This window comes from Penicillium chrysogenum (assembly GCF_028827035.1).
Source record: "Penicillium chrysogenum strain IBT 35668 chromosome Unknown utg000004l_segment0_segment0, whole genome shotgun sequence".
NCBI lineage: Eukaryota > Fungi > Ascomycota > Eurotiomycetes > Eurotiales > Aspergillaceae > Penicillium > Penicillium chrysogenum.
In genome coordinates, this window is record NW_026622752.1 from 1,615,789 (window position 1) to 1,636,311 (window position 20,523).

The 20,523-nt window shown below is 49.6% G+C and overlaps 11 protein-coding genes across 11 annotated transcripts; 6 read left to right on the forward strand and 5 right to left on the reverse strand.

Moving 5' to 3' along the window:
- Positions 1-640: 640 nt before the first annotated feature.
- Positions 641-2,089, forward strand: N7489_006533 (uncharacterized protein; the record flags this gene model as incomplete). Its single annotated transcript, XM_056712283.1, has 1 exon — positions 641-2,089. The coding sequence occupies one exon, from the start codon at positions 641-643 to the stop codon at positions 2,087-2,089; it is 1,449 nt and encodes a 482-aa protein (XP_056565998.1).
- Positions 2,090-2,584: 495 nt separating this feature from the next.
- N7489_006534 (uncharacterized protein) lies at positions 2,585-2,891 on the reverse strand (the record flags this gene model as incomplete). The annotated part of the gene is made up of 2 exons (XM_056712284.1): positions 2,585-2,698; positions 2,778-2,891. 2 exons carry the CDS (start codon positions 2,889-2,891, stop codon positions 2,585-2,587), a joined length of 228 nt encoding a protein of 75 aa, XP_056565999.1.
- Positions 2,892-3,912: 1,021 nt separating this feature from the next.
- On the forward strand, positions 3,913-4,831 carry N7489_006535 (uncharacterized protein; the record flags this gene model as incomplete). Its single annotated transcript, XM_056712285.1, has 4 exons — positions 3,913-3,961; positions 4,016-4,394; positions 4,498-4,707; positions 4,765-4,831. The coding sequence occupies 4 exons, from the start codon at positions 3,913-3,915 to the stop codon at positions 4,829-4,831; spliced, it is 705 nt and encodes a 234-aa protein (XP_056566000.1).
- Positions 4,832-5,588: 757 nt separating this feature from the next.
- N7489_006536 (phosphatidate phosphatase App1 family protein) lies at positions 5,589-6,830 on the forward strand (the record flags this gene model as incomplete). Its single annotated transcript, XM_056712286.1, has 1 exon — positions 5,589-6,830. The coding sequence occupies one exon, from the start codon at positions 5,589-5,591 to the stop codon at positions 6,828-6,830; it is 1,242 nt and encodes a 413-aa protein (XP_056566001.1).
- A 618-nt stretch (positions 6,831-7,448) lies between these two features.
- N7489_006537 (uncharacterized protein) lies at positions 7,449-9,563 on the forward strand (the record flags this gene model as incomplete). The annotated part of the gene is made up of 1 exon (XM_056712287.1): positions 7,449-9,563. One exon carries the CDS (start codon positions 7,449-7,451, stop codon positions 9,561-9,563), a length of 2,115 nt encoding a protein of 704 aa, XP_056566002.1.
- Positions 9,564-9,974: 411 nt separating this feature from the next.
- Positions 9,975-11,242, reverse strand: N7489_006538 (GOLPH3/VPS74 family protein; the record flags this gene model as incomplete). Its single annotated transcript, XM_056712288.1, has 4 exons — positions 9,975-10,025; positions 10,081-10,574; positions 10,640-10,886; positions 10,970-11,242. The coding sequence occupies 4 exons, from the start codon at positions 11,240-11,242 to the stop codon at positions 9,975-9,977; spliced, it is 1,065 nt and encodes a 354-aa protein (XP_056566003.1).
- A 944-nt stretch (positions 11,243-12,186) lies between these two features.
- On the reverse strand, positions 12,187-12,970 carry acpA (acyl carrier protein; the record flags this gene model as incomplete). Its single annotated transcript, XM_056712289.1, has 6 exons — positions 12,187-12,194; positions 12,244-12,282; positions 12,350-12,398; positions 12,463-12,543; positions 12,647-12,664; positions 12,752-12,970. 6 exons carry the CDS (start codon positions 12,968-12,970, stop codon positions 12,187-12,189), a joined length of 414 nt encoding a protein of 137 aa, XP_056566004.1.
- Positions 12,971-13,254: 284 nt separating this feature from the next.
- Positions 13,255-14,087, forward strand: N7489_006540 (NuoI/complex I 23 kDa subunit family protein; the record flags this gene model as incomplete). The annotated part of the gene is made up of 4 exons (XM_056712290.1): positions 13,255-13,520; positions 13,620-13,701; positions 13,755-13,884; positions 13,957-14,087. The coding sequence occupies 4 exons, from the start codon at positions 13,255-13,257 to the stop codon at positions 14,085-14,087; spliced, it is 609 nt and encodes a 202-aa protein (XP_056566005.1).
- Positions 14,088-14,882: 795 nt separating this feature from the next.
- Positions 14,883-16,634, reverse strand: N7489_006541 (putative 60S ribosome biogenesis protein Rrp14; the record flags this gene model as incomplete). Its single annotated transcript, XM_056712291.1, has 4 exons — positions 14,883-15,671; positions 15,725-16,363; positions 16,480-16,566; positions 16,620-16,634. 4 exons carry the CDS (start codon positions 16,632-16,634, stop codon positions 14,883-14,885), a joined length of 1,530 nt encoding a protein of 509 aa, XP_056566006.1.
- A 341-nt stretch (positions 16,635-16,975) lies between these two features.
- N7489_006542 (putative phosphoglycerate mutase family protein) lies at positions 16,976-17,721 on the reverse strand (the record flags this gene model as incomplete). The annotated part of the gene is made up of 3 exons (XM_056712292.1): positions 16,976-17,084; positions 17,242-17,464; positions 17,574-17,721. 3 exons carry the CDS (start codon positions 17,719-17,721, stop codon positions 16,976-16,978), a joined length of 480 nt encoding a protein of 159 aa, XP_056566007.1.
- Positions 17,722-19,691: 1,970 nt separating this feature from the next.
- Positions 19,692-20,383, forward strand: hel10 (putative high expression lethality protein Hel10; the record flags this gene model as incomplete). The annotated part of the gene is made up of 2 exons (XM_056712293.1): positions 19,692-20,038; positions 20,092-20,383. The coding sequence occupies 2 exons, from the start codon at positions 19,692-19,694 to the stop codon at positions 20,381-20,383; spliced, it is 639 nt and encodes a 212-aa protein (XP_056566008.1).
- Positions 20,384-20,523: the final 140 nt, after the last annotated feature.

A 20,523-nucleotide genomic window follows, 5' to 3' on the forward strand; every position in this document is an offset into this window, starting at 1 on the left:
CTACCCACTCACTCAGTGCGCATCGATAAACTTTCTGCTCTGAAGCCTATCCCATTTTCCGAGATATCCATGGTATCCTGGGTGTTCCCTCTTCTTGCGACGCCCACCGAAACCTTTATTGCTTGCGAGCACTGCCTTGGCAAGTGTACTTGGTTGGTTCAATTCGACTCTAGTATTCTGCCATCCAGAATTGCCCTCTCGTCATTGGACCTTGGTCAATTCACGGGATTACCAAGTTTCCCGTTACTAGACCATGCGACACACAGCCCTTTGGTTATGGAGGGCCTGAAAATAGGTCTGTTTTCATGGTCCATGTGTTATGACCCATTATAACGATATCTGTCTTATTTTCTACTCGGCGAGGGTCTACATGCACCGGAAAAGGGAAAGAACCAGGTGTCATCCATGGATGGCACAAATCAAATCCACTACATACAAATGTACGTACATATGTATGTATTTTCCTTCTAAAATTGGTTTAGTTCGTAAAATTATAGTGTGTCCGAAAGGACATCCATGGATACATATAGGAGTGCCTTCCGGGCCAAATATGGAATCGGAGCAAGGCTAGCGATATAACCTTGAAAGGACCCTCCGCCTGTCCCTCAAATTAACTCACAGACCTCACCCATCTTCAAATATGTGGCACTCAATAGGGCTCCAGCTCACCACTACTCAACTCACTCAAACCCATATACTAGAAAGAGTGCTCACTGGAACCACATCTGACCATCAAACACCGAACGCAGACGACAGCCATGCCAACCAAATGGACGTGACGGCCATCCTTGGGCTTGAAGTGCAAAACACACAGACCGCACGCGACCTCGAAGAGCAGAGGCAAGACACAAACCGCTTGCTCCTCAAAGAACCTAAATGGACAGAATCTGCAGTCAATCCGCAGTGCATGGTCAATGATATTGGACTATCATCGGCCTCCACGCTGTCGCAGCATGACCTTGCCGACAAGCTTAAGGAGTCTCGGGAACAAAATGCAAAGCTGAGATGTAAGATGAAGGAACAGGAGGATACTATCCGTAACCTCAGACAATCCCACAAAGAAACAATCCGCTGGTTTGTACAACGCTTAGCAAATATTCCACACAAGCGTCAGAAACAAGCAAAAAGGATCGCCGATCTCAAGTCCCAAAAAGAGAGGCTAGTCCGTGATCTCGAGAAACAGACAAAGAAGACCGTCGACCTTGCGTGCCTAAGGGGAATGCGACTTCGTGATCTTAAGAGAAATGAAGAGATGATCGCCGACCTCCAGTGGCAAAAAGTAACGCTAGTTGGTGATCTCGAGAAACAGAAAAAGATTGTCGCCGACCTCTACTGGCAAAAAGAAATGTTATTTCATGATCTCGGACAACAAGGAAAGATCATCGCCCATTTCCAGTGGCAAAAAGAAATGTTAGTTCGTGATCTGGAGCGACAGGCAAAGACGATCACGAACCTCCACTATCAACAAGGAATGCTAGTTCGCCACCTCGGAGAACAGGGAGAGATACTCGCTAATCTCCAGTACCAAAAAGGAAAGCTAGCTCGTGACCTCGGTGAACAGAAAAAGAAGACCGCCGACCTCGAGAGCCAAAAAGGAAGGCTAGTTCGAGATCTCGAGAAACAAACCAGCATAGCGTCTGCGCTAGAAACACGAGACATGAAGCTGGAGAAATTCATCTATCACATTGCTAGCATGATGTACTCGGAGCTCGAGTACCAAGAAGAACTGATCAGCGAAACGAAATCAGCCGATGTGGAGTCTCTCGAGTTAATTCGTGATACTCTGAAGGATCTGGTTGAAACCACTATCAGCAATGACGAGCATTCGGATATGATGCTCAATATTGGAGATGAGCCGCAGTTTGAACAGATATATACGGACATATTATCTCGATTCAGATGCATACTCGCAGGACAGGCAAGGAAGCTCGATAGACAGAAAGGCATCATTGAGGAACAAACGAGCACTATATTTGAACTTGAGGCACAGAAACGGAAAATTGCTAGCGATCTTGCGGAACAAACCGGAAAGTTGGCTTTGACGCTTGAATTCTTCGGAGAGGATAGCGCAGAATACGCTTGTCTCTAGACTAGGACAGATGACCGTGGGAACAGCAGTATTAATGGGATTGGCTGAATCAACCGTCTCCTGAGAATATCAGACTTGTTAGATATATGCCATAGAGCGGACCCTAGGTCATCCACGGTACTGATTCCAAGTCCGTCGCCTCGAGCAGGTACTTATAATACATATAGAACATTGTAGGATGGATTAAATGGAGCCGAATGGGCGGGATTTGATCGCATAGTTCGAGACGTTAGTTCGGAATACCCAGTTCGAACAAAGATGGAAGAGTGCAGTCCAACAACATGCCTAGGTCTATAGAGCCCTCTCTTCAGAGATGTAAATTCAATTCTTTAAGACTAAGAAGGGCCTTCTTGTTCTTCGTCAATGATCCTTTTTCCCTATAATGGCGATAATGGAATACTCATTCTCTCTTCCCCTACTAAATCGAAACACTCATCACTCTCACTTCGAGCTCAAAGTTCAGAATGTAGAAAAACACCCTTAGATACTCTTGGCCTAATCATTCACAATCATATCATATCCCAAAATCAAGAAGCTCAGATCCTTCTCACTGCCGTTGCTGTCTGCAGAAACTGACACTATGGTGCCGATCGCATCGCGGGCAATCGACTGCATGATGTTTTGGCCAGGAATGCGTCAACGAGTGTGAGGAAGAGTGGCAGATGAACGGGTTTGCATTTGTATAGACCGGGCGGACGGGAGCTCGACTAGGGCGGTATTTCCGGCGGGGATAGTAGCGGAGGGCGTTTGGACGTTGAGATGATGACAGGGTGGGTAGCATCGGTGGAACTGTTGAAGGCATGTTGGAATGTTGGAGGAGCCTCCTTGACTGGTATCCATGGATATGTTAGGATCAATCTCGTTCTCTGGACGGATTTATATGCCACGTACCTGCTCAAGTCTCTCGTTCTGTGTCGGATACGAACGGAGAAATACAAATTGATATATCGGACTAAGATGTTCACCTGGGCAGTTGATTAGGCTTATGTTTTCTTTGCTAGGGTAACCATAATAAAAGGGCTTGACGGGAGTCTGGGAAACGCAAGACCTAGACTACCTAATGCAAGGGCTAAAATTATTCAGCTTTGGGCTATGCAAGGTACCAACCGGATCACGATCTCTGTGTACATCTTTGTACTTCGTACGCATGCTGAGATTTGATCTAGGCAAAAAGAGCTGGTTAGTGAGATAGGAAATACAGACCCTAAGTTAGTCTTGGTTAGGGCCCTTAATATTGTGGCATCACTACACATATAATATTGGTACTTGTTTTCAAAATTAAAGGTTTGTTTCAATAGGGGTAAGACAAAGAGAAAGGCCTATATATCTGCATAGTTCAATACAAGGGGATTGTTGGATTGTTGGTGAGACGCTACCATACTAGATCGATGCTATGAGTATCTTAGAACTCGTTTACTGATATTGATGTCTTGGAAAAACGAGGAAATATCTATATATATTCCAGGTTATAGATACTCTAAATATACGCTTCAGTCTATTGTACATGATCCATATTATACAACCTTGGAAGACACCATTTACTTCTAAACCCTATAAAATCACCCAAACCCCGCGATGGCGGGGCAAAAGCACCCTCAAGGCCATGGATATCCAGTACTCCCATCCATCCATGCTCTTTCACACGATCCTCTTTATTGGTTAGAATTAAACAGAAAAAAGGCCAATATTCCACTTCCAAGTTGAGTTCGTACACGTGGCGGAGTTCAGAACTCACCGGGGCGGAAATCCTTTCCACTTTTCCCACAATCCCGCAACCCACTTTCAACAACCACCCTTGGAATACCCTTGAACAAGAGCCCAAAATGCCCGATAAAGACTCTGGCACCCCCCGTGTCTTCCTCTACCGACACGGTATGCTCCATGACGTCAATATCATCTTCTTTCTGTAATCTGACTAGATTTTAGGGCAAACGGAGTGGTCCAAGAACGGACGGTACACTGGAATCACTGAGCTTGAGCTCACTCAAGATGGTATCAACCAGGTCACTGCATCTGGCAAGATGATTGTCGGATCTGGCAGACTGATTGACCCCGCCAAGCTTGCGCATGTCTACATTAGTCCTCGCAGGCGAGCGATGCAGACCTTTGAGATTGCTTTCTCTGATGCCGATAAGCAGGCGCTTAAAGATGTGCAGAAGATCTCTGAGACAGACAGACTGGCTGAGTGGGACTACGGTTTGTATGAAGGTCTGTTGACTAAAGAAATCCGGGCCTTGAGAAAGGAGCATGGTTTGGATACCGAGAGCGAGTGGGATATCTGGAGAGACGGCTGCGAGAATGGAGAGTAAGTCTATCTTTCTCCTTAAAAAATATACATACGTATATATATTCTTTAGGGTTTATGTGCAGGCGCCTACGATGGACTATATCTGACCAGGTCAATACAGGTCTGCGCAAGAGGTGACGGACCGTCTTGATAACCTCATTCAAGAGATTCGCGCGATCCACAAGGACAACATGCACGGAGAGAATCCTTCTGATATCTTGCTCGTTGCACACGGACATTTGCTTCGTGCCTTTACCAAGCGCTGGCTGGGATATCCTATGGAGTTCCCTCTTTCTCTGATGCTGGACCCTGGCGCTGTTGGCGTCCTCAGGTAATTCTCTTTTATCCCGCTTCGCTGGCCTGGCAGTTAACCTTTTCCTATTTACAGTTACCAACATCACAACATTGATGAGCCTGCTATGTTGGTTGGATACGGATACCCGCTACAGGAATGATCTGATATGTCTGGATAGTGTACATTTCATAGAAGTTAACCGGAGGGTTACTAAATATAGACTTGATACCTGGTGATAGCAAGTGACCTCAGGGGTCGTAGAATATGTATTGATAGCCCGACCCTCAGTCCGTCTAACATATCTCGAGGGGTCCATTTAGGCGTTTCTCGTTGTTTATATCCAGTAAATATACGAGATGGACAATATGTCGAGAAAATCGACCATGTGCCCACACGACTGGAACCGGGGATGTCATAACTTCACTGAAATCTTATCTTGAAACGCACCGAGGCTGTAGTTCAGATCACCCGGGGGAAAAGAGCAGTTCATCAAGTCATGAAGTTCACCTGGCAAGTTCAGAAGCTCAGCCCTACTGCCAAGCCATCCCCCGCCGTTGTGTCCCGTTCGCCTGACCTGGCCAACTGACAACCTATATGGACCTGCCCCTGTCACCCACCGAAATGTTGTGTCTTCACTTCAAAGATGACATCAATACGAGTTTCTTCAAAGGCTGACAAAATCAGGTGGGAATGGAGGCTCTTGGCTGAAGGGCACCGGATGGCACTAACACTAAATCGTCAACTAACGGGGGCTACGCTATATGATCGTCTATCCCCTGATGAGTTCCTTTTATTTTGTTTTTTTACATCTTTGCCCCCTGACATGTGCTTTTTATTTCCCTTCATTGATTCTACTACTGTTTTTGACATAGAAACACTTCAACCTTGAGGCTGAAAGCTGAGTCGGCGCCAATATCATGCCGCACCACAAACCAGACGAGTTGTCGGTCGCCGATGCCAGAAAGGAGGTTTATGAGGCGACAGCTTCCACATCTCCAACACCAGTGCAAGAAAAACGCAGCTCAGCCTTGCTAAATTTCTTCTCATCCTTTCTTGGTCCTAAGAACCCACTCGCGCACCCAGCAAACCCACGCAAGCACACCGTGTGGCTGTTAGACAACACAGCGTACCAACCGGTAAATGAAGAAAGAGATGAGAGCCAGCCATGCTGGAACGCCGAAGTAGTCGCCTGCATTTTTGAAACTGAAGGCCGGAGAGACGTGGGCAACCTCGTCGCCGCGATCGCCGACTACATCGGACTGGACGGCGACGTCGGCGGCGACGTCGAAGCACGCCAACGCATCACAGAGCGCGTCCAGCCTTTCCTCAACCAGGTGTCGCCAGCGCGCACGCTCACGCTGCAGGTACCCATGTCCCAGCGGGCGCAGTCACACCGACTCGGCCCGTCCGACCGCAACGGCATCATCAGCCAGACGGTCGAAATGGGCAAAGTGGAGATGCACGACGGGGCAGTTGTGCGGCCTCGACTGCAGCATTTCGGCGACGAGGCTGTGTCGATGAGCACGACTTTTGCCGTGCCGGAGGGCTGGCTGGTCATCTCGGATATTGACGATACCATCAAGCATACTATGACGCTCGAGCCGACGGGCATTATTCGCACGACGTTTGCGGATATTCCTGAGCCTGTCGCTGGTATGCCAGAGCTGTATAAATATGTCCATGCTGAGCTATTTCCTGCGTGGTTTTATCTCTCTGCGTCGCCGTATAATCTTTACCCTTTCCTGCATGACTTCCTGGATGAACATTATCCCCCCGGTACGCCGGTGCTGCGCGATTACTCGTGGATGGATATCACGGGGCTTATCAAGTCGTTCACTGAGAAGACGCAGGAATACAAGGTTGATCGGATGGAGAAGATTCAGCGGTGGTTCCCGCGTCGGAGGGTGCTTTGTATAGGGGACTCGACGCAGATGGATCCGGAGACTTATGCAGAGATGTATAGTCGGTATCCCGAGTGGATTCATGCTATCATCATTCGCAAGGTTAAGGACGTGGCGCATATGGAAGAGAAGAATGCACCAGCGAGGTTTGAGAAGGCGTTTGAGCATGTGCCGTCACATGTTTGGACGGTTTTTGAGGAACCGAAGGAGCTGTATAATTTTATTGATGGGCTGGGTATGGAGGACCAGGCTTTGTAGATGTAATAATCTGTACATATTTAGTTGGATTACCTATTTGCAGTTAATGATTCTGTCAAACTTCTTCTTCTTTCCAGTCATGAATTCATAAGGATCACTTGGAAAAAAAAATAAAAATTGCCATCGCCTGGATTGACCGGCGATCAGAAGAGCGGCACGCGCGGGTCCAGGCGACATGGAAGGTAGGCAAACACCATAGCAAGCAGGTTGGGGGATAAGAAATGCAAGAGATCCAGCCCGCTAGGCTACGATGTCCACCGTACCTTGAAGGGATAGGGCAATCAACGATCTATAACACGCAAGTAGGCACTCAGCTACAATTGATTTTGATATTCCATCGCACTATTCAGCTTCCGTGAACCGCAGACTTCACACACTATATTTCCATGCCAAACTAAGTCAAATAAAAAGAAAAGATCGAATCTCAGCTCATTGCAATGGAATTTCTCGGGATTATCAACCTTGTGGCGATGTTGGCCTGAGCCCTACATACGTCAAGATTAGGAAATGGTCTCCGATCTATACGATGGCAAAAGAGAAGACTCTCCTTCCAAGGCCTCAACTTCCTTACGAGCAACCCACTGGAAAGACCCGAAATTCTCCAAACTACCTAGCAAAATGCATCAAGATCCCAATGACACTATGCACTCAGACATATCAGACATACCCCCCACGCAACCCGTCGTGGAGCAGGACCCAAAACACCCATCACAGCCCTCAACACGCACCCCAGAAGCCATGAAACAGCCGCCTGAGTCGCCAAGAGACACCTCAGAAGCCATGAAAAAGCAGCCTGAGTCCCCGAAACACATCTCAGAAGACATGAAGCAGCCATCTGAGCCTCCAAAACGCACCTCATATGCACCAAAGCCCACCTCATCAACGCTGAACGACTCCGCCTTCACACCGCTGTCGATGCGAGCCCTCTACTACACCCCAGATGGAGCAGACAGCGACACCCCGGACGGAATCCCAGAAGGAGAAATCAGCGACGCCATGTCACCCGACACAAGCACCGGCATCGTCCGCCAGAAAGGGACGAACCTCATCTTCGATCCTGGGTTCCCAACCCCACAGCCCTCCCCTCAGCAATACTTGCTGAAAATCTCCACAGCAGCCTTCTGCCACGATGAGATCCGTCTCGCCGGACTCCTCAACCCCCCAAATACCACGCCGCAGATTCCACTGCACAGTCTCTGCGGGACGGTCATGAGCACGCCGCGTGAAGACGATGAGCGGGAAGAAGGCCCGAAGTTCAAAATCGGCGATGTAGTCTTCGGTGTGGTGAGCTATACGCGTGACGGCGGAGCCGCAGACTACGCAGTTGCAACTGAGAGCGAGCTAGCGCTGAAACCGGATAATATCACTGTCGCTGGGGCAGCGGCGCTTGCGTTACCGGCGTTGACGGCTTGGCAGGCGCTTTTTCGATATGCCGGGCTTGATCCCGACGTGCCGGGTGGGCTGAACGAAGTCAGTGAGGAGCTCGGGGGTGGGAATGGGATGGGGGGCTGGCTTTGGCAGCGTCAGCGCCGTCAGTCTGTGCTCGGTAGCCAGGATTATGGATATGGACACCGCAAAAGCACAGTCGCTAGCAACGGCGCTCTGCTAGAGGGGACTACCAGTGGTAACGGTAATGGGAACGGGAACGGGCGCTGGATTTGGCAGTGGAATCGCGGCGGCTCGAAATCGAATGGCAATGAAAATGGCACCGCCAATGGCGAGGATGCTGACATTGACCACATCCCTCCTGCTGCTAGAGCGGCCAATCCCACTCGCAATCATAGGAATGTGCGTCGCGAGAGCCTAATGAGTCTCCTCAGCGGTAATCCCAGCGGCAAGAAAACCATCCATCGTGCCGCCAGCACAATTGACCCCAATCCAAAACGTACTGTCCGTCGAAACAGTTTGATCGGCCTGATCAAAGGCAGTACTGACCCTCCAGCTACTCGCGCTGCCAGCACGGTCGATTCCGCAGCTAATGGCGATGCCAACAACGATACCCGTCGGGGCAGCCTCAACCGCACCGACGGCAACGCTACCCCTGGACGGCGTGCCAGCCTGCTGGGAAGCATAATTGGCAACGCGAATCCCAACGGCAATGGGAGGCAAAAACCGCCCAAGATCCGAGTCCTCGTCACCAACGCCCGCGACAATGATATCGGCCGCATTGCGGTGCAGATCCTGCGAGCTGATTCGCTCTTCCCTGCGCCCGTCCGGCCGTGGATCTGTGTAACCTGCACGCAAGTCGAAGCCGACATCATCGAGAAGGACTGGGATGTGGACGAGATAGTCATCATCCCGCACCTCCCCTCACGGGAGGAGTGTAATATCGAGAAGGTGTTCCGCGCGCGCCGCTGGGAGCCGGTTGATATCGTGCTTGACTGTTCTGGCGGCGAAGTATTCCGCGCGGCTCATGCTGCGGGCGTTGTTAAGGACTATGGGGCTGTGTTGACTGTTGTGGATGGCCAGGTTGCGCTGCAGTCTCCGCTTGTTCCTGAGAATGATGTGCTAGGCGAGAGAAGGCGTGGGATTAAGAGCCGGTTTGTGCCTGTTAATCCTGACGGGGCGGCTATGGAGCGGATTGCGGAGTTGGTTGAAGAGAGTCTGGTCCGGGGGAGGGAGATTACCGTTGTTGATATTCCCCGTGCGGCGGATCTGTTGGCTGCTGGAGCTGCTGGGACGGCGGGGAATCGACGTGGTGGGATGGTAGTTGTTAGGGTTAATAGTGTTTAGATTGTATGCATTCTAATACGAAGATATCAAAAGATCAAAGGCAAGAAGCAGTGCCGAGGAAAGCAACCTAGGATTATCAATTTGAAACATATTGGACCACTTACAGGTTCAGGCCAAAAGAGCACATTCGCAATGCCACGTCCCAAAAGCCAAGATCAAGAAGAGAAGAGAATAAAACAAAGGGTGAAGTAAATCGAAGTTAATGAGATATCCCCATACAAGAACAGGTTTTGACCTGATGATTCAATATGAAAAGAAAAAAAGGAAGAAAGCGACGCTCTGCCCCATCCCACAAGATCAAACTACATGAACAGAAGAAACCGAAGTTTTGTGGCCGAGGTGCAAGGCACGAGAGAAGATGAGAAAGAAGTCGTGAAGAAACAAAAGACAATGTATTACGCGGTACCTCCGTTAAAGTAAAGAATCAAGTCTGGTAAAAACGCTCAAGCATGCGGCGACAATCTGTTTGTTGGTTAGCACGAGTCAGGTGTCGAGCACGGTATCAAGTGCAGCTTACCTCCATCTGAAGCTCTTTATCCTTGTTTCGATTGATCTCCTCGTTGACAACTTGAGCCAAATTGGCTCCGATCGCCTGCGAACCTCCAGCTTTCCGGCCAAACGGCCATTGTGAATACTCGGCCAGCAATTCATCCACCTGCGCGAAAGCTCTCTCGCGAGCCTCGTGGCTCATGGTGACCAAAGCGTTCTCGAGGACGTTGGCGGCGTATGCGGCGCAGACCATGGTGATCGAACGAAGGTATCGGTATTCGGCGTCTTCGGGGAGCCACGGGCTAGGAGGGATAATCACAGTGCGGTTACTGCAGATGTTGCGCACCCGTCGGTGGAGCTCGTCTTTCGCGCCGCCGTCGGCCACGGGATGCGTCGCCATATCGAAGAGAAGGAAGTTGCGTTTTTCGGTGCGTAGAATACCCTTGTCCACGAGACCCTTGGCTAGTCGTTCCCGGACTTGCTTCAATTGATATCCGATCTTCATCAAATTCCAGGTTTCGCCTACAAGCAGCCCAGTCAGTAAGGACGCTGTCGCAACCCAAATTCCTGCTCTAAGCTTATCTCACCACTCAGCAAATCAATCCATGAGTTGACGCTCATCTTCTCGCTTGACTTCATCATCTTCAGTGTCTCGTCCAGCAAGACCTCCCCAGTCAATGTATCGTCGATGACCTCGATGATGCGGTCGGCCAGGGGGAAACGTCGCCGCGACGAATCCTTCTGCATGCTTATACGACCGCGGAGCGCTAGCTCAATGACGATACACCCTCGCAGGGCATAGGAGATGTTTTCGTTCCAGAAAGACAGATAGCCCTGTTGCGGCGCGGACACAATGTCAGCGATCGGAACCACAAATCGATCAAATCGATCAAAAGATAGTATCCATGAAGTCTCACCTGTTTATCCTTCAGACCCAGCAGCAGGATATCCTCCATCAGGGTCAATTTGGGCTGCTTGCCCCGTTCCTCGTTTTCACTGATGTCGCGGGGATCGAACGCGATCTTGTGGCCATTCTCTGCACTGGTAAACGACGTCTCCGGTCCACGGTTATCCATCGCAGATCCATTTCGGGAAATTGGTGATGACACTCGGCTGTCATCTTGTTCGTCTGCCCCAGCGACTCGACCGGCGCCTCTGCGGCGAGTCAAGCCCCCGGCTGCTGAGGCCATGAGATCGGGTCGGGTTGGGTGGGGGGATCGAAAAGGGATGAAGAGAGATGTGGCCGGATATGACCAACGGCTTCCGATCTATATGCCGGTGGGTTTGAGCTGTCTGGGTTGGTGAGATGTTGAGAGGGACCAGACCGAAAGTCTGCGGTTGAAGTGGGACTTTCGGTGTCAGGGGGAAACCAGGGACCGAGTGGGCTTAGCCAAAACGATACAGTGTCGGGTATATTGAACTAAACCCGCCTAATTACAAAAGGAATAGGCGACTGTAATGAACGGGATTGTGAGAAGGGTGAAGATCAAAAAGTTAGTGTAGTTCGGTGATGTGGCTCTTTTGAGTATCTGCGGGTGCTTTAAACGCCCATTAAGGACATTGTGGTAATCTCCCCCGTTATGAATCTATCTGACGGTTCTAATTTTTAAAAAGAAAATATTGGCAATCTATTTCACCTGGCATATATCTACGATCTCTTTCTCCATTTAGATATAAGATATACCTATGGACTTTGTGTTAAGGTCCATGTTCACTATTGAAAAATAAAACATGTAGCCACGAGACCAACTCTAGAGGATACATCCATGCGGCCATGTACAATCGTATGATATACAGAGGTAATCGTGTACCTAAATATATACATAGGTGTATAGGTGTATATCTATCGAAAAAGAAACGGCGGAATGGACTATTAAGCTGAAAACATACCCAAAATGCCCAGACGCATTTGGTGATTATCACCACGTGGTAGCAATGCTGCTTCAAACTTGCATAAATTGCATTCAAATGATATACACGATATTGGAAAGAAAAGCCACTGGCATGTATTCAGCATACAAAAGAGCATGTCGAGTATCACTGTGTCCAGTGAACCTCGCTGATGCCAACATCAACATCCCGATTCTTTTTCTATCCGATTCTCCAACCGATCCCAAGTTTTGAAATTAAATATTTAGTGGGCTGTGAAAAAGTCAGCAATTGCTAAGAGGGAGCCGTAGGATTCACATACCATCGGGCTGGGCCAGGATGTACTCGACAGCCTTCTCAACTATGCGTGATATTCATGTCAGCTCTGGTTGGCGAACTATTAACGAGGCCATCAAGTCCTAACTTACCGCTGTGGATCTGGTCAGCCTCCTTGTCGGGGATCTCAATGCTGAACTCCTGTTGAAACAGTTAGATATCCATCACACAATTGATGCTTTTCCGAGGGAAACCGGGCGCGTACCTCCTCAATGGCCATCACGACCTCGACGGTGTCGAGACTGTCCAGACCAAGGTCATTCGAGAAGTGGGAAGCGCCGTTAATCTGTATGTCAAACGGGTTAATTGATGAATGTTTTCGGTCGCCTCTCCCATAGCTCAGAGCGATGTCAAGGTCACGACGGTGCATCCGACAGATAATCACTGACCTTGCTGGCATCGGAGACCTAAATATGAAGCAAATCCAGTTAGCATTTTGTTTTTCGTGTATAGCCGATAGATCGCGAGATTCCCCGGGAAACAACATGACGCACCTTGTCGAAGTTCTTGAGCAGGTTGACTATCCGGCCCTCAGCCTCGGTCTTGCTCAGACCAGCAGGAGCGGAGTAGAGGCGGACACCCTGAGCGAAGCAGGGAGTGAATTGGGGGACCCGGGCAGCAATGGGGGAGCTGCGGATGTGGAAGGGAGCCGGGGTCTTGATGACACGGGGGGCGGAAGCCTTCAAGGAACGAGCAATGGCGGAGCGGAACATGATGAAATAGATTGATCGGAAAAGCGCAAAGGCTGAAAGGATCTAAAGGTATTAAAAAGAAATGGTGGAGAGTAAAAGGGTAGAGATTGGGGGAAGACGGCTGCCGCAGAAGAGGAAAGATGTGAGGTCGCGCCCAGCAAAATCCTGCGGGCCAATCAACGCCCGACAGAAAGGAATGACCTAAGCCCGAAACCTGCAAACCACCACAACCTGAGACTTGCTCCCCTTCCACCTCCAATTGAACCTCGATTCCCCCATCCAACCTCACTCTCCTCTTCAACACAATGGCCGCCACCCGCTCGGTCGCGAGGCTAGTCGCCTACCGTCGGCCGACCCCCTTCGGATTGCTGGGCTCGACCGCAAACTTCTCTTCCTCGACGTACCGCGCAGCAAGCCCAGCGGGACCCCCTCAGGCCGGGTTCCGCCTGCCCCCGCCCAAGCGCTGGGATCAGGACTCCGAGTCCGCCTTGGACAAGGCCAGCAAATACTTCCTCATGGCAGAGATCTTCCGCGGCATGTACGTGGTGCTCGAGCAATTTTTCAGACCACCGTAAGTCCTTGTCCCACACAACCTTGCCGGCGATGCGGATCGCAATCCAAAATCGATGGCATCGAAACATATCAACTAATTGCGTCGCCATGTGCTTAGTTACACCATCTTCTACCCCTTCGAGAAGGGTCCTATCTCCCCCGTTTCCGTGGTGAACACGCTCTCCGTCGTTATCCCACTGGTGAAGAGCGCTGCATTGCTTGCAAGCTCTGTGAGGCCATCTGCCCGGCCCAGGCTATTACCATTGAGGCCGAAGAGCGTGAGGACGGAAGCCGCCGGACGACCCGTTACGATATTGATATGACCAAGTGCATTTACTGTGGCTACTGCCAGGAGAGCTGCCCTGTGGATGCTATCGTTGAGAGTGAGTCCAACACCCTCTGACTACATCTCAATTGCCCAACATTCAGACCAGATTACTAATATTGTCTTTCAGCCTCCAACGCCGAGTATGCCACCGAGACTCGCGAGGAGCTTCTGTACAACAAGGAGAAGCTCCTCTCCAACGGTGACAAGTGGGAGCCTGAGATTGCTGCTGCTGCTCGTGCAGATGCTCCCTACCGATAATCTATTTCCCTCCAACTGGTTGGCATCTTCAGGCAAATCCAGATCTATTCCAAATATCAGATGTGTGGACACGAAGATGCTGGTCGCAATACCCATTCAAGAGGCACGACTAGTGCCTTGAAAAACAAGAAAGATTCTAAGCCCTATCACACCACTGTACATAACTTGCCCTCGACTGTGTTATCATCTTGTACTAGTCAATTCCTAAGGATATCTTTTTCCCTGGAAGCTTGGCTCCCTTGTCTCTTTTTATTTCCTATGTTTTGAAATCTAGCAGCTCTATTTCCTCTGGTTGAGATTCAATTCTTCAATTCAAAATATATAAATCCGGTCAATCCATCGTATATCTACGCTGAACACTTTTCTGCTAACCGCATGTATAGTTATGTTATATCCTGACATCTATAGATTTACATAGGATAAGCATAAGACAAAAGGAACACATATACAGCTCGATAAGAAAATGATATTGTATTCACAGATAAATCAAATCGCTACCGATGCTGTCATGCATAGACATAAATTGACAGACCAAGCTGCCAAAGACACAAACGCAAACACCAGGCACCTTGATCTCCGGACGGATATTTCCCAGTTCAAAGTCTCAAAACACTTTTTTCGTCGGTTCGGGGGCTTCTTTGTGCGATCTTGTTTCAGAGATGTAATCATCCGAGAGGGAAAGACCGGTTTGAAGGGTATGCAGAGAAAAGAAAAAAGAAGAATATAAAAGGACAGGTTGAGGTAAAAGTCAGTGAGAAAGGAGATAAATATTTAAGCCACGGGATACAGGCTCGTTTATTTCTTCTTGCCACCACCCTTGAAGCTGCCCTCGAATCCAGGACGAGCAGCCTTCTTCTTTCCACTGCTAGACTTCTTCTTGCCACCCTTGGCACCCTTCTCATCCCGGCGCTTGCGAAGGTTCTCCTCGCGCTTGCTCTGGCGCTGTTCCTTAGACTTGGCGACGGTGTCGATGCGGTCTTTCCACTCGCGCTCAGATCTCTTCTTCGCCGTTTCCTTGCGCTTGAGGGCCTTCTTCAGCAGAGAGGTATCGTCGCGGACACGCTCGCCGTGGGCACGCTTCTTGGCATTCAACCAAAGGTCCTTGTCTTCAATGTCGGCCCGCTTGGTAGGGTCCATCTCTTCGAGGCGGGCTTTCTTAGCTTCAGCGGCCTTCAGCTGCGAAGCGGGGTCACGGGCACCGCGGGTCTTCGGGGTTTCGCGCACGCCAGTTCCGGTGAGATCGGTCTGCTGGCCGTCTGTGAACATCACACGGCCGAAAGAGAAGCTGTTGCTGCCGGATCCGACGGACTCGGCAGGGGAGCGGGGGGATGCCAAAAGGGATCCAGAGCCACCGGGCGAGAAGCGGCGGGCCATGGCCTCGTCGTTCTTCTTCTCTTCCTCAATCTTGGCCTTTTCACGCAATTCTTTCTTGTGTGCCTTTCTTTGCTCGGCCTTTTGCCGACGGGCTTCGATCAATTCTTGGCGGTTGCGTGCAGGCTTGCCGTTGAGTCCATCTGCGTGGCGCTTAGCCCGGAGCTCGTCCAGACGCTTCTGTAGGCGCTGCTTCAGCTCTTCGGGTGTGTGCTTGAGAGGTTTGGGCTCTGAGGATTTGGCTTCGGTGGAGGTGGGAGGGGGACGATGGAGGAGATGGAGGAAGTGCCGGATTGAGAATTTGAGGCATCGAGGCTAGGAGAGTCGGTGGTAGAAGGGGCAGAAGAAGGGTTTTCCTCTTCAGCGTTAAACTCAATGGAGAACCCTTCCTCAACAACACCGTCATCTTCTTGGTCGTCATCCTCTTCATTTTCGGAGGCTTCAGTATCCTTGGCTGCAGTGCCGTTAGGCTTGGTTGCAGATTTTTCGGAATCCTCGGTTGGGGTAGTCGATGGCTTTTTGCTTTGCTGAGCCTTTTCCTTCCGAGCAGCATCCTTGGCCTTCTTTTTCTCCATTTGGGCGGCCTTTTTCTGGGCCTTCTTCTCTTCCTTTTGTTTTTTCCGTGCCTCAGCCTCTGCTGTCTTGGCAGCGTCCAGCTTATCAGTTTTTTCGACCTGCTTTTGCTTCTTCATATTGGCGTTTCCGCGGTTCAGTCCTTCCTTGGGAGCCTCCGTACCCATCTCTCCGTCGGACGAGTCAGACTCGAGAGTGCCGTCCTCGCGCTTTCGCTTGCGTGCGTTTTCATCCATCACGTCTTTGGCCGTCTTAGCGGCATCAGGATTCAGCTTCGCCCGCTTCGCCTCGCGTGCTTGTTCTTTGGTTTGCTTTTTACGTTGCCATTGATCCTAGAAATGAGGATGATGGTCAGACAGAGATCTTCGGAATGAAGGATAGAGGCAAGAACACAAGCTGACTCCAATCCCAAAGACGTCAACTTGTAGAATGTAACAGGGCTACATACACTTGTATCTTCTTCGCCATAATAGTATTTGGCGGGGATCAAAGACAGCAGACCGTCAAATGCCTGCGCATGGCTGCGCAGCCGTTCCTTGAAGGCAGTCAGCTCGCCATCCTTGCGGGGCATTCTCCGAGTGCACAAACCTCGATATCATCCATAATCCTTTCCCGTAGACAGAAATTGTAATCTGGAAGGGAAAGCTCGACAGTCAAGCGCAACGAAAAATTTGGGGGAGGAAATCTTGGCGCTACAATTGTCTCCGCTTCGGTTGGTTCACCGCCTTCCGACAACAATTTTGCTCGGTTGGTCTGTGCGTTGATCGAGAGGTTCCTTGACGTCGGTTGATTGTTCCCTCTCCTGTATTCTTTCTATTCATTCTTTCGCATTGTGGTCCTTCGGTCTTGATCTTCTATTGATTCATTGATCATGCACTTTTTTAATTCAATTCATGAGTATACACCTAATGACCAATGAAGTGGATATCTTCTCCATTCCCATATCAAACCTGATCCACGAGGCCAGTCGCAACATCTAGTCCAGGGCATTCCTCGCTTTTGATACTCGTTACGTTCCCATACGGCCAAGGATCTGTCCATATAAGATCGAATCTGAAACTGTCAGTACCAGGACATAATATAAGGCAAACAAACGAGCTTTTGCCGAGTCGCGAGCTGAGGATTCCACGGGAGAATCGCCTCCCAGGCATATTTTTCCCAATGCGAATCTCTTACTAACAAGAAGATATATGAAGATATGATTACTTACCTCCCATCCGGGTATTCAATAGGCTCCAAGGCACCAAGCTCCTTCTCGATCTCACCCATAGTCGAGTGCCGCCATGCAATCAAAATGTTGCCCGGTCCGTCATACGACCTGATCGTTTTAGCCACGCATCTCGCTTTGGTCCGCTTGCAGTGTGTATCAACTGTGAGACGGAGATCTTTAGCAAGAGGTAGAACGGTTTCAAACGCACGGCCATGTGCGCCATCTGCGGACAGAAAGCATATGGTTAGTCATGTCTATGAAAGTCAATATCCTGCGCGCCCTCATTTAGGTACTGTGCTATCAGTTTGCTCTCGAGTCTTGTGTAAACCTACTCTTTTTCACATGAGGTGCCATGATGTATCCGATGTTGTACTCCGACTCTTGCCCGAAAACATGTCTCAGGCACTGTGCCCGCTTGATCCCGTCTGAGGCCAAACCATGGTCTTTTGGATCCCTGGGCTTCTCGCCGTGTCGGATCATGTAAACCGTTGGGTATGATTTGGCGGACGTGATGCCGAGACAGAAGCAAAGAGCTGAAAGGACCGATTGCAACAGCATTTTTGGTACATAGACTAACTATGGCCCGGTCATATAGAAAGTAAGCACGTAATAGCTAATCTCTGGACAGCGGATCAGTGAAGGACCAAGGAGATTGATGATCAATTATAACGGTGCGGGAAAAGCATAACCTCATAGAAAGTTGTCCATGCCGGTCGGGTATCCTTAGCTCTAGTTATAAGTGCAGGAAAACCATGACCCGGATCCTATTATGGCGTCTCGTCTCACCGAAGAGAAAAATAGGGCTGACACTAAAAAAAAGCAAAGAGTGGATCAGCAGATAACATTCCAATTATCATCCAGCGCCAAAGGCACCAAGCTCCAAAGGGGCATAGAGTTCTGGAGCACAGATGAGCAGTTGACAAACTACAGGTGGGCATTCGGTCTATATGCTACAACTCTGCAATTTGATTGGTCTAGCATATTCTGCATGTCCACTGCACTCCGGTGATCTGCTCGGGGTGGGAATGATCTCGGAGATCTGTACATATATAGTGGTGTTTATATGGAGTACATAATATATCGAAGTGTCTAGTGGTTTAAGTTTATAGCACATGTACAACATACGATGTAGTTTAGAAACATATAAATCAGATTCAATGAAGATCAAAAACTGTGTGTTCTGAGTATATCTCGGATGAATTTGGACTCTCGCACTTGGCATCTGTGCAACGCAACGTACATGTAGACATACGTGAGGATCCAAGGGATGGATTAAGCTACTGTCACCTGGTCAAGTCCCATGCAATATTCCAGTGTTTAAACCAGTCATTTGTCGATCATAGTCGATCACTCAACACACCAGAAATGAGAACATCTGGGTGATTCACGGGATCAACAGATGGGATGTGATGGGACCGTGTGGTCTGATGACGATCTCCTTGGCTATTATTCATTGTAGCTGGGGAGGCAATATATATCTGTGATTCTTGGTCGTATGCCCCTGGAGATATATATTGTTGACACCCCAAAGTTAAATGGTCTAGGATTAATGCTGCCTCCCATCATGTGAAGGTCACTTGAACATGTCATCATTTACGATTCCAATCTTTGACTCGTGTTGGGGATATGGGATACGTCTAATGGTGTGCGGGCTCGCTAACATTCGTCGACCATCGATATTATCATATGAGGTGATAACCGTAGCTATATATAACCTTGGCTTTACTATTATTTCTAAAGAGTCAGAAATTAGGGACTTGTGATGTCAATAAGTTGTCAGGAGAATATTAGGATGACGCCACCTTAGTCGCAACAATTCTCCAAATTCGGGTTCTGTTCGGGTATTATGGGTCGGACAGAAATGAAAGACGGGGCTTAGCGTAGGCAGCCACATAAAACTGGCCCAATACAGAATGCCGAGAGCCCACTATGGACTCAGCGGAGAGAGAGATTCTGGAAGATCCGTGGAAGCCGAGAGATCCGCGTAATCTATTTCGGGACCGATCTGGTAATGTGTAAACACCGAGGTTCAGCCTGGCATAGCCACGGTTGAATCTAGTAATATGTTGGGAGTGTGGCGGTGTTATTAACCTAATCAGGCTGAGTGCATTCTACCTACGGAGTACCGTAGGTATAGACTAGTAAAATGAAATATACGAAAGTATTAAAATGTACTAAAATGTACTAAAATGTACTAAAATGTACTAAAACGTACAGGGCTGAACAGGCTGACGCTTACCAAAGGCTGCGCCCCTCCGTAAGTTTTCGCTTGCCATGTGGGGTTCTTACCGTCAGCCCTGTGGTTACTTGGGGTCACCTGTTATAAAAGGTTGACCCCCTCAACTTAACTTCTCTTCATCACTTACTCACCTTCACACTACTCTACCTTCCAAGGTTCCATCTTACACTTTCCTCTTTCACTTTCCTATCAAGCCAATTCAAATTACATCATGTCCGGCTACGACCAGTACAACCAGGGTGGCTACGGCCAGCAAGGTTATGGCCAGCAAGGTTACGGCCAGCCAGGTTACGGCCAGCCAGGTTACGGCCAGCCAGGTTACGGTGGTCAACCAGGTTACGGTGGCCAGGGTCACGACCAACAGCAACAGTACGGTCAGCCCCAACATGGCTACGGCCAGCAAGGCTACGGCCAGCAGGGTGGTTCTTCCGACTACTACGCCGGCCAGCAACACCAGCAGCAGGGTTACGGCCAGCAGCAGGGTGGCTCTTCCGACTACTACGCTGGCCAGCAACACCAGCAGCATGGCTACGGCCAGCACGACCAGAACCGTCAGGGGTATGTACTTCACTGACATATCACTTCGTTCACCATGTACTGACAGATCACAGTGGCTACGAGCAGCAGCAGCATGGTGCCCCCGATGAGGCCCAGGATGGCGAGCGTGGTATTGCTGGTGCCCTCGCAGGTGGTGCCGCCGGTGGCTTCGCTGGCCACAAGGTCAACCACGGTTTCCTTGGAACAATCGGCGGAGCCATCATCGGTAGCATCGCTGAAGACGCCGTCAAGAAGCACCGCAACTCCGACAACCAGTCTCCTCCTCAGTACGGTGGCCCCCCTCCTTCCAACAGCGGCAGCGGTGGCTCCATGATGGATCAGCTCGGTGGCTTCTTCAAGAAGTAGAAGGTTTCCTGATGGACTTCCCTCTTACGTTTTCTGCCTGATGACACGGTTTTCATGAATTTCTTTTCTTTGCTATTATTATCACAATGGGTCGGCATGCATTCTTTTTTTTTCCTTCCACCAGATCGCTTTCATTTTTC